We start from the raw sequence: 12,765 nt of genomic DNA on the forward strand, positions 1-12,765 counted from the left end.
GAGATTGGCCATCTCACCTGTGTATGGGGTCCTCAGCTGGCCCTCATTCAAACTCTAGGTTTTATTGTCACTAATTTTATGTATTAGAGGCCTCTCCCAAAAATACTGGAGGTCCTGTTCCACCTGCACCTGTCCCGTCAAGTTACCAGAGCAGGGCAGTGCAGGACCACACAGACAAATTCTGCTACCGCAGCAGCATGCTGCTTCAGGCATCATGGTTGATGATAAAGTCATCAAAGGGGAGAGCAAAACCCCACACAGCACTTGGGAGATTAAAGCAATGTGTCTAGAGTGTGAGAGGCATCTGATTTCAAACAGGAGTAGCTGTGCAGTTGTCATCACTAGTCCTCAGTGTGACTGCAAAACTTGGAGAATTGAAGTTGCTGCATTAGACACCTGAATAAATCCCACGTGTGCTCTCGTTGTGGCAGCAGTACAGCAGGAGCACTCCTGCCACTCTGAGGTCTGGGAGTGTTCTTAGATACTCAAAAGTAAAGCCAGGCTGCTCCAGCTTCAGCTATGCTGCTCCGTGCATCTGGTGGCTTTGTCAGCCATCAGGCTGCTCAAACCTAATACCTTTGTCTGGAGACACTGTGGCTAATAGCTCAGAGGAAGAGCACCATGACAGTGCAGGAAGTTGTTACAAGTGTGTCTTCATTTATATAGCTTTAGATCCATGATATGAGACACTGAGGCTAAAATCTGGCTGCTGTGGCAAACAATGTTTTCAGAGGATCACAGCATGGTTAGGGGTTGGAAGGTACCTCTGGAGATTGAGTCCAAATCCCCTGCTAGAGCAGGACAACATAACTATATCATCTAGTGTAGGTCACACAGGAACGCATCCAGATAGGTCTTGAAAGTCTCCAGAGAAGATTCCACAACCTCTCTGGGGAGCCTGTTTTGATGCTGTGAAAGCCTCTAAATAAAATCCAGAAGAACAGACAGAAAAGCTGAAGAGGAAGGTCAGCGTGGTGGTTGTACCTCTGACAACAGAGATGAGCAGTTGGTGTTAAAATAAGATTGATTTCTCCTGAATGATGGAGGCTGAATGTTTGCCTGATCAGTTTTTGGGAGTCACCAGCATCAGCACCATCATAGCTTTCAGCCAGTGGTTTGTAAGGTGACACAGCTGTTGGTGCTCATCTAGGAACACCTACTGAATAGAAACCTGAATTTACTGGCAAAGGTGATCATTGCATGGAATTTGTGTTAAATTAGCTCCCCTGATTATGAGCTTTATCAGGAACAGAAATAACCAGCAATCATCCAGCAAATAGTTTAAATGAGTTGCCTTAAAAACTGCATTAAACTGTCTCAGCTATCAAATGATGCAATCAAATTAAAAAATGATGTGTTCATAAATGAACTGGGGACAAACGTACAAAGTTGTTATGGCAACTGAAACACTGAAGTTAAAATTATGGATTCCAAATTCTTGCAAATAAAAGTAAATGAATTTCCAAGGTAATTGGAATTTCTTTCCAAAATTATTTATCACAGCATCATCTTTCATAGTTTCAGCAGAATTGATTTGATAGCTTTCTAATGAAATATAATTAATCAAGAAGAAGGTTTTAGTAGCTTGTGAATTAGTATCATCTTGATGTTTAACTTCTACTCATCAGTTACACTTGCTGCACTCTTCCAGTTTTTTCCATTCATGTGATTTGGTTGGGTGTATGTATTTTGCACCTGAGTAATCAGACTGTGATTGCAGTTCATATTGCTTTCTTGTTGTTCATGTTTTTCTCCAAGCCTTTGAATCTTGCTTAAAACATGCCTTTCTTCCTTACTTTGGAGAAACAATTCTTTTGAATTCCAGTGTTGCTTAGCAATGCATTTAAAGGGGCCACTCTGATATGTCTACAACCTCTTGTCCTCAGCAGAGCACCAAGAGTACCTGCTGCAGCAGTGTTCAGAATCACAAGACCACGTTTTCAAGCCTTTTGCTAAGCTGGGTGCAGGTACAACCCAATTCTTTCAATCTTTCCTCATTGGTCACATTTGCTTAAGCAGCTTATGCATCATCCTTGCCCCTGTTCAAATTCATTTTTAGTGGGTATATGCATAAACCATCAAAAATTAGACACCATATTATTTCAGAGACTTCACCAGTGCCAAGTTTATCAAAGTAGTTGCCTCCATGTCTTCTGCTTTCCAGTTCTGAAAGCAACCTACAATTAGCTCTTCTTTTGCAGCAACATTGCATTCTGGTTTGAATTCCCCAAGCCTTTTCCTTAATATTTGGAAATGATTCTCCACCTTGGTTTTGCACCTTTGATATGAAGGGGGTTTTAATTTTTGCAGTTGGTTTTGGAGTGTTTTATCACACAAATTTCTGAGCATTGCTGCCATCAGTTGGGGTCTGCACCTTTTGTCCTGTGTTATCCACAACGTTTTCTGTGTTTGTTACTCAACAACACAGGTGTTAATGAAAACATTGACTGTGGACCTATCATGGTATCTTTCTGCTACATACATCAAAATGGAATCATAGAATTGTTTGGATTGGAAAAGACCTTTAGGATCATCAAGTCCAAACTATATATTTCCCTGTTTGATAACTAGGTTTTAAAAATGGATTTTTCTCTTTGGGATATGTGCTTCCATTCCTCATTGTAATTATTTTATCTGCAATGGTGTTTTCTTTTCTGTTGAACAATGTCAGCTACAAGGGTGGAAGAGTTCTAACAGAAGTCACAACATGCTTTGTTTTCTCCTTTCCTTTACCCACCAATCCAGTTCTCCTCTAAAAGGAAATTGCATTAGTTTGATGTTATTTGGGTTTGACAAACCCATGGCGATTTTGTTATCAAGTTAATTATCTCCAAGGTACTTGTAAGTGCATAGCTCAATAATTTGGTTTGTATCTTTGTGGGCATCAAAATTAATTCTGCAACTCCCTGGGCTCTGTTTTGCTGGGTTTTATATTGCCATGGGTTAACCCCAGCTGATAACTAAACCAGCTGCTCACTCACTCCCCCCATCCCAGTCTCACAGTATATCAGAGGCTGGAAGGGACCTCAAGAGATCATCAGGTCCAACCCCCCTGCCAGAGCAGCATCACCCAGGGGAGTCTGCACAGGAATGCATCCAGGTGGGTTTGGAAAGTCTCCAGAGAAGGAGACTCCACAACCCCCCTGGGCAGCCTGTTCCAGGGCTCTGTCACCCTCACTGTAAAGAAGTTTCTCCTCATGTTGAGGTGAAATCATCTCTGTTCAAGTTTGAACCCTTTGTTCATTGTTCAGTGTGAACCACTGAAAAGAGCCTGGCCCCCTCCATTTGATACCTACCCCTCATATATTTATACACATTGATCAGATCCCCTCTCAGTCTTCTCTTCTCCAGACTAAACAGCCTCAGGGCTCTCAGTCTCTCTTCATAGGGGAGATGCTCAAGTCCCCTAATCATCCTTGTGGCTCTCTGTTGGATTCTCTCTAGCAGGTCTTCCTTGAACTGGGGGGGAGCCCAAAATTGGCTGCAGTATTGCAGGTGTGGTCTCCCCAGGGCAGAATAGAGAGGTGGACGAACTTCCCTACACCTGCTGGACATGCCATTCTTGATGCATCCCAGGATACCATTGGCTCTCTTGGCCACATTGTTGTTCCATAGAGAACTTGCTATTCACCAGCACTCCAAGATCTTTCTCTGTGGAGCTGCTTTCCCTTTGGTGGGATGGGGGAGAGATCAGAAGAGTGAAAGTGAGAAAGCTTGTGGGTTGGGATGAAGGCAGTGCAGTAGGTAAAGCAAAAGCCATGCACCAAGCAAAGCAAGGAGCTCGTTCACCACTTCCCATCAGCAGGCAGCTGTGCAGACATCTCCAGGAGAGCCAGGCTCTGTCACATGGCACAGTTGCATGGGAAAATAAAACCCAGCAATCTGAATGCCCCGTTCCCTTCCTTCTTCTCCTCCACCTTTCTATGTGTGGAGGAGCCCTTTAGTCAGTTCAGATCAGCTGCCCAGCTGTGTGACCTCCCACAATCTTGTGCAGCCCCAGACTGCTCACTGGTGGGATGGTGTGAAAAGCAGAAAGGCTTTGACTGTGTGTGAGCACTGCTCAGGGGCAGCTCAGTCATCTCTGTGTGCTCAGCACTGCTTTCAGCACAAATCCAAAACACAGCCCCAGATTATTATGAAGAAGATTTCTCTATCCCAGCTCAAAGCAGCCCATATCTATGGGTTTATATACACACCTCTATATGTCTGTGTGCATCTGTATATAGATACATACAAAATGTTTCCCTTTCCATAGTCATCTAGAGTCACCTTCATCCTCTGTGAGGTCTCAAAGATGATTATGATAATTCTGAGATTTTCTTGGATTCTTTCAGGAGAACTTCATTGTTCTGTTCTGCATTGAACTCAAACCACCCTCTCCTTTCTTCTATTTTTCTTACCAATCTGCCTGAGTAGCTGACATGAATGAAGAAAATTTCATCTGTAGAAAATACTTTGCTGGAGGTGGGAGTGAAGCTTTGACAGGACTTGGCTGCTTGCACTTGAACGTATTTGTTGATAAATGAGTTAATAAAAGAAATGTAACCACATTTTGTGATGCCTAAAGAAGCATTGCTGAGGCAGATAGGTAGCTGTGTAAGCACATGGCGAAGTCTGCCTTATGTTAGTAGCTTGTATGGAGAAGAAAAAAATTTCTGAAATCAAAAAGTGCAGGTATTGGGCATTCAAAAGACAATCCCTGCCTGTCAGCACAGCCAGTCATACTGCAGCAGGCTTTGTGGGAAAAGCCTGAGACCACCTATGTAGTCACTTTATTGAGCATGTAAATACCAGTGACTAAGATTATAAGGTGACAGCACCTCTCAGGATCCAGCTGAACCAGAAAAAGGAACCAAACCTGTAGGTCTCAATGGGTGCAGTGGGACCACACACCTGTGTGCACATCCAGCCAGTGGACCAGACACCTTCTTTAATTTTTGTGTATTGTTTCTGCTTCTGAGCCATGGGTACATTTAGAAGGAAAGGAAGTGGATGGCCCAAGTTCTTTAATCTTAGAGCCTTCCAAGGAAGCACACAAACCAAGAGCAGATGTTGCTTTTTAATTAAGTGCACTTCTGGTGGTAGAGTTTCCTATGAGCATGGCTTGTTTGCTTGCTGTAATGTGAGCAGTGCAGGCAGTAATCTGTGGATGCTACATCTCTATGCTATGGTGGGGAAGAAACAAAGGCACCAGGAAGGAAAAGGGGAAATCATTACAGCTCTTTATCCCTTGGGACTAATTTCAACCTCTCTGGTAGACTTCACAGTCTGCATCCATCTACCAGGAAAGATGCTTAGTGTGATGAGACTGGCTTTGTGCTGCAGAGAATTCACCAGTCCATCACTTCTGCTCTACCCTAGTTCCACTTTGAACCTGGAATTCAGGACAAGAGAAAGGGATGTGCACAGCAGAGAGCTTTTAGCAAAACTCTACCATTCCTGCTGTGTCTGGATTTGGACAAAACTTAGGGCAAAACAAAAGGAATGAATTAGTTTTGGAGAATGCTGTTAAAGCTTGGAATATGAACTTTGAGCAGTACGAACTGCACAGAAATTGTTGGCTTCAGAATCAACCTTAAATTCTTCAGCATGTAAGCCTGATACAAACCACAAATGTATTTGACTTGTGCCCAAATCGAGTCTTTATCCTTTCTAATTTGTTATTGCATGTCATATTTACTCTTTTTGTTTTGGAAATAAATATACTGACTTGGAAAATATTGGCTGTTTTGAAAGTGCACCTTGGGTTTTAAAGCAAGGATATTTCTTTTTGTCTTCCTCCCCCTACTCCCCTTCCCACCCCCTCCCTCCACCCCCCAAAAAAAGATATATTTTAAAAAACTATAGTTTTGGCTGGTTTTTATTCTCCATTGGAATATCTGAAATTAAGAGGAAGAAGAGTTCTTCTGCCTCGTGTATTCCCTGGAAATGAATAAAACTTCCTGACACTGCTGTGAGTTCAAACAGCGAATTGCCATCTGAAATCTGCAGAAGTTGGGAAAAAAACTCCCCAAAGCAACAAAACCAACTGAGGAAGTTGCACTCTAATCATAAGTAATGAGTGACAGAGCTGGAAACTGAATCCTGTGCTCCTGGTTTCTGCTCCGAGCCTCCCCAGCACAACCTGAGAGCTCTGAATGCTTCACATGACAAGAGCACAGATAAAGCTGTTGACTGCCAAATGAGAGAAAGCAGTAAATTTCCAGTTGAATTTCTGGATAATTTGCTGGGGCAAAACATAAACTCTCATCTCTGAACTGTATTTTTTCATTGTAAGGTTTCACACTCAGTTTGCAAATGTTCTCCAAGTAGACACATTGTATATCAAGAGGAATAAAAGCAGAAGGGAAATTAACCAGGGACCTTTTAGAAGCCAACCACGCAAGTGGGAAGGAAAAGACAGAGCTGAAATTGTGAATCTCAGCCCTGTTATTTCTTTGCAGTAAGCTTTTACTTGTGATCCTTTTCTGCAGGGTCTTCGGACACATTAGCTACCGCTCAGACTGGGAACTGGTGAAGGTGGACTTCAGACCATCCTTCCCCAGGGAGTGCACTGATGATGACTACGAATCTTGGGAGCTCACAAACCTACAGGTATTCATGGTCTTGTGTTAACTGCCCAGCTTTTCCTTGGCTTTCAGATTCCTGCAGAACTGTGTGCTAGGGAAACGTTTTGAAACAGAATTTGGATGCTACTTCCACAGCTTGGATCCCCTTCTGTGGATATTTGCTGATTTAACAGGACTTTAAAATGAGAGAGGATTTTGTGTTCCCTTTGGTTGTGTGATCTGTGTCCTGGGAAAGGCAGAAGTGTATCTGGTGTTCTGCCATAGTAATAGGTGGTCCTGCTGGATTCTGCAGCAGTTGCCATGAACTGAAGTGTGCAATATTGATTGAAGCAATTTCAGCATGCAGCCATGTGTTCTGCCAACTTCCTGACCACATGCTGTACTCAGATAGAAACTGCCATGAGTAAAGCTCATTCCAGAAGTCACTCAGGATCTCCCTGGGCTAATCCTGTCACGGAGCCCAGTTGTTATGGGCAATGCCATGTCTGCAGTGATGCGGTAGGGCTGTGCTAATCCTGCTGCTCTGGCCAAATCCAATCCTGGGCAGCTATGTTCTCCATACAATGTATTGATTAGAGACCAACATGAGGAGGGGTTTTGCATTAAGTGGATGGGACATGTGATATTCATTCAGAATCACTCTGATTATTCTGTTTTGCTTCTTCCAATACATTTTTGTTCTCTCTCTTTCTGCAGGGTTGGGGTGTGGTTATTTTTGCACACTATTCTGTGTTTCTCTAGCTCTCGTTTACTGGTTCTCATGCTTCATTTTATACTTCTTGTTTGGGAATGCTGTGTATTTGCAAAGGATGTTTTTCAGATCTGAGCCTAAAAAGCAATAATTTGAATATTGGCTTTGAAATGTCTTTTACAAATAGAAACTAATAAATTACTTGGACGGAGTGCTTGCAACTGCCTAGTTACCAGACTTGGACAGAGTGCTTGCAGCTGCCCAGTTACCAGTAGAGCCTATTCAATCAGTCCTCATTCTGCTTGTGTCCACATGCTTGGTGCTTCCTGTTGACCTGAGACATGGTGATTTAGGTAGAACTTCAACCATCTGCATCTACAGTGAGTTTTTGAATAGCCAGTTGTGGGGTCGTGCCAACATTGTACACACTGAACCATGGACTAAGGTGCCCTTGAATTTTGATGTACTTTGGATTTGTGCCCCAAAATACAGTGAGTGTTGCAACTGTGAAATGGCCCATAGTAGACAGCAGTGGGATGAGAGCTTTCTAGAGCTGTACATTTGAACATGAGAGAGTCCAGACAAGCTTGTGGCAGCCTCTCTCAGGACTGCATATGGTCATGTCTGTGTGGGGGGTTATGGTGTGCACTCAGCCTGGTGCTTTGCTGTTCAGGGTGATCGTTGCATCATGGGCCAGCAGAGGAGCTTTCGGAAGAGGAAGATTTCATCCTGGTGCATTAAAGGGAGAAGTTTCACATCAGCTCTCACTTCCAGAGTCTGTGAATGTGCAAACTCTGATTTCTTATGGTGAGTCTATCTGTGGACGTTTGAGTTTATTGCTCATAAATAGTTACTTAGAGTTTGAGCTGGATTTATTTGCTTCCTTTTGCTCCTCTCCCCACATAGCTGTGTATGAACAAATAGGCAAGCAGTTGTTTGAAGAACAGGTCACTTTCCCATTTGCCTTTGTTTAAAAACATTGCCATGTTTTAAGTGTTTGCTTCACCTGACTGAACAAATCCTGAGGGTTTTCTCTATCGACCAGGACTTGAAAAATGACCATTGGATTGATTTGTAAGGCAAGGAAACCCTTTCTATTTGCAAATGAAGCAAACCAAAGCACAAAACCAGAAGAAATGTGTTGGTCTGAGTGGCAAAGGAAACCTTTTAAAAATCTCAGCTGCAGAGAGAGTTAATTTTGCAGAACTGACAAAGTAATCACAACCAATTTGTCCCCAGGTGTGTACAACTCCCATTGAAATTAGCCTTAGAACAGAGCTGGCTTTATCAACTTTTATGTTCAGCCAGTAGAATAATAAGTAAAGAAAATCTTTTTACTCTTAAAAAAAGTAGTCTCATCTACACCACATTAGAGTGCTGAGTGAAGTGGAGCTGGTAACACTCCTGGTGTTGATGTTTTCCAGTGATTATGGGTTTGAGCGCTCTGCACCGCTGAAGTCTGAGTCCAGCAAATGCTTTGCTGACTTTTGGTTTAACCCAGAAGCACCTCCTGAGGACTGTGTGCTGGGGCAGGCATACACCAGCAGCACTGGGTAAGCTGATTTTGCGTTCCACTGGCTTGCAGAGGCTTCCAAAGAAAGGGAGAACCTTTGGAGCAAGGGTCACAGAAGTGCTTTGCAGGAAATGTAAATCAGGAAAACATTAAAAAGTGGGAATTGAGAAGTTCTGACTCTGAATTAGAGCAGAAGCTTCCGGCAGCCTAATGAAAGAGAAATGTTACTTCACATGTTCAGAGCAGTTAAAAATTAATCCATCTGGGAAGAGGGGAAGCAGTCTTGTTCTCAGCTGGGCTTTTTTAATATTTTCTTGTACCATTTTGTAGCCACTGTTACCCTTCTCTGACAGGAAAGTCTATCCAGAGCCTTCTCTCTCAGCCCATTACTTGTGTTCAAACCAGCTTTCGGTTTGAATCCAATGCATTGCTCTGAGGAGCCAATAACATCTCACAGCACTTCCTAGTCTCTCAAGTCCATAAGGGTAAGGAATTCCATGAAGAACAGGTTCTTTTGCTGCCCATATGGGACACTCAGAATCAAAGGAAAGCTTTGGTAAACAATACCACATAGAATATACACTACAGTGCGGTCTGACGTCTGTGCTGAGAATAACTCGCAGCTGGCATCTATTCTGGCTTATCATAACATCATCTCTGTCAGTTGTGGAGATGAGAACCAAATGAATGAAATGTCAAATCTGGCAGTAGAATCAGGGTCTCTCTGTATATTTGCCTTGCTGAGGAAAATGATGCCTTTTGAGTTGTGGCTGACAGCTGTGATATACAGAAGAGGAATTCAAAAGAGTGAAATCCGACTCCAGTTTTAACGGATGTTTAAAAATAACATACCTGAGTGAAACCAATCTGTAAATAATTACTGTACACATCCAAGTAGGTCATTGTTAGGGTTTTTTAAAGTGTTGGGATTTTCACTCTTTTATGCTATTAAGTGAATGCTTTAAGTGTTTTAAGAGACACATGGATTTGGGAGCAGCAGTTAAGCAGCTGGCTTTGGGTTAATGCAGAAGCTGCTCGGTGTAATTTCTTCCTGATTTAGGGGTTTGAACCAAGACCTCTAGAGCAGTGAAGGCTGTTGAATGGTAGGAAAGGAGATGGCAGAAAGGGTAGCAGACTGTCTGGCTCCTGGAGGGCTGCTCAGGCATGTCTCTAACTGGGAAAAGGCAGTCTCCTAGGGCATGCAAGTGAAATCCTTATGGTGCCCTACACCCTCTTCCTTCCACAGGTTTTACTCAATGAAGGCAATGTCCCTCATCACCAGTTGTTTTTTTCATCTACAGTCTTGTCTCTTTGTGAAGCCAAGGGATTCATCAGCTACCATCACATTCACATTCAGTGCCTCTGATGGTATTCTTCTGCTCACCTCCAGTTCATGGTGCTTGCTGTTTTCACAGGTACAGAAAAGTTGTTTCTAACGTGTGTGAAGGTGGTGTAGACCTGCAGCAGAACTTAGCACAGCACATGTGTCCACTGATTGCTCCCAGGGGACTTCAGATCAGCATCAGAGAAGAAAGCCTGGCTGTTAAGCCTGGGGAAGACATCACCTTTGTGGTCAGACAAGAGCAGGTAGTAGTTAACATTGGCTTCATGATAGGTTCCTTGATATCTTTAGGGATCTTTTCACTCCTGCCTGCTTTGCTGCTGAATGAAGATCAATTTGTGCTTGAAACAAAACTGAATGACTCTCTAAATGGCAGAGCATCTGTTTTCAACTGAATCAGACAATCCAGTAAGCTCAGTGAGCTCAGTAAGCTCAAGTTCTGCCCACAGAATGGGACATGTCTCCTCGGCAGCATAGTCGGTCATTATTTCATAAAGGCAATGGCTTCTTGGAAAATCAAAGGAACTAAATTACCAAAGCCTCCTTGGACTGACAATTTCAACTGCTGCATCAGAGAACAGAAACACAGAGGACATTTAATATTCTGGGTTAAGTGTTTTTGAAACTCTGCCTTTCAGAAAGGAATGGAGGCAAAGCTTTAAAGAAACCAGCAAATAGCACAGCATAAAAATATTTATTACATATTAGTTGTGCTGCCAGAGGTGTGGGACTTTTGCTTATTGAGAGAGACAATACCCTGAGGCCCTGACCAACAGCAGTGAGTAACTTTGGGATGAATCCTTTGCCACAGGTCTGTTTCCCAAAGAGTTGCTCTTAGCATTAGGCTTAACTGCTGTGCTCAGGTTACTGCAGGTTCCTGGCTAACCCCACTGATCTGCCAGAACTTGAAGCAAGTTCACACATTTTGGCAAACCTGTGTGATATAAATTGGGCACTGGGGATTTATTTCTGTAATGGAACCAAGGAGGTTACGTGCAGAACACAGCTCCCAGGCTCTGAGTCCCAAGGCTTGCTGGGCCCCGGCAGTTTGCTGCCTTTTGTAATTTGTTTGGAAATGTTTGTTAGTAGAACAGAGCATTTGGTTGCAATTTGAACTCTGATGATTTTGACTAGCAGTTTGACTTCCATACTGAAGCTTTCATGAATCTCTGTGGCAATTCATAAAACATTTCAAACTGTTCAGAAGTCTGCAGAAGTGAGGGGTCTGGAAGAGAATCCCGTGCTGTGCTTTTTGAGGAGCTCTTTGCTTGGGACTTCCAAGTGCAAGGCAGATTTAGAAGAAATGTAGCAGTTTGCTGCCCTCTATGGCTGCGAGTAGCATTTGTACTCCAATGTCCTGGGCATTGCTTAGGGCTTAGTCTGTACAACAAACTCTAATGAGAATTCATTATCATTACTAAGTTTAAGAAGCACCTCTCCTAGGATGAACCAAAACTTACCATTTTTCTCTGCTGACCAAGATAAAAAATGTCCAATTCTTTTCAAATTTAGCTGCCTTTTCCCTATGTGACTCTTTTCTTAGCTGTCCACTGCTCTGTTTTTCCTGCTCGGTTTTTTGGTTTTGTGTTTTGGTTTGGTTTGGTTTTTTGGGTCTTTTGAAGACAATACTCTCATCTGTACACTAAGGAAGCTATTAGAGTAAAATATTAAGAGAAGCTTGCATCTCCTGCTTTCAACACTGCTTTCTGTCTCACCTGGAAGAGAATATGCATGTATACTTGTTAGCATAAGAAAAAGCAAACAAGAACTGTTTGCAAGCTAATGTCATCTAAAGAGACTCCACTTACTGGCATATTGCTGGCAAGGAGACATCTCTTTTGCTTTAAACTTTAATACCGTATTATCTCCTCCACTAAATGCTACCCATCTGTTGTCAAAAGCAAGATGTTACTTGGAAAAAAAATATTCACACCGAAGAAGCTTTCAAGGTCCTTTATGTGTGCTGCAATGTGATGGTTAGGTGTTTGATAGTCCTCCAGGTTCCTTATTATGGGTATTCTTTTACTTTATAAGCAATGCTCTTGCATCTGATAAAACACGGGAGAAAATCAACCAAACTGCAAAATAACAAAAGGAGGAAATGATAGTCTGTTAACTTTCCCTTTGTGATGCCAGGGTGTGTAAGTTGTGAGCTTTCTTGCCTCCTTTGATTTTGTATCACTGCTCCATCAAGAGATTAGATTTTGATGTAAACATATTTCAGAGCATGGCTTATGAGGAAGTGATTTTTGGTAATGTCAGTGAATGTCCCCTTTGCTCTGCTCTGGTGGCCTTTCAGGTCACTGTCTACCATATGGCTGTAGGAGTTCCTTTCCTAGAGGCCAGGAAGGTTTTTAAATCAACTTTGTTTTGTACAGAGGAGTTTCTCTCATCCTGGCCCTGCAGTGTGTTTTAGTTGCATGACTGTGATGGCCATGTGCTGTAGCAAGCAAGGAGGGACACACTGATGAAGACCAAGGAAGCAGGACAGATTGCTAAGGCAGTACTGAGGAAGTGTTGCTGCTCACAGCTGAAAGGAATTGTCCTATGACTGCATCCAGACAGCTCTCCTGAGCAGCCACACCATGACACCATGAGTGACGTGGGGAGCAGCAGAGGGAGCTGGGGGTTGTTTAGTGAGGAGAAGGGG

General features: G+C 42.9%; 1 protein-coding gene across 1 annotated transcript in view; it reads left to right on the forward strand.

The window, feature by feature from the left end:
* SORCS2 (sortilin related VPS10 domain containing receptor 2) overlaps positions 1–12,765 on the forward strand; it is a 535,405-nt gene that overhangs the window by 496,769 nt on the left and 25,871 nt on the right. Inside the window, exons 15-18 of the mRNA XM_054391420.1 lie at positions 6,474–6,594; positions 7,934–8,067; positions 8,685–8,813; positions 10,189–10,360. Of these exons, the coding sequence (XP_054247395.1) occupies positions 6,474–6,594; positions 7,934–8,067; positions 8,685–8,813; positions 10,189–10,360 (556 nt within the window). The remainder of the gene's footprint in view (positions 1–6,473; positions 6,595–7,933; positions 8,068–8,684; positions 8,814–10,188; positions 10,361–12,765) is intronic.

Source organism: Indicator indicator, chromosome 23 (genome assembly GCF_027791375.1).
Source record: "Indicator indicator isolate 239-I01 chromosome 23, UM_Iind_1.1, whole genome shotgun sequence".
NCBI classification, from domain to species: Eukaryota; Metazoa; Chordata; class Aves; order Piciformes; family Indicatoridae; genus Indicator; species Indicator indicator.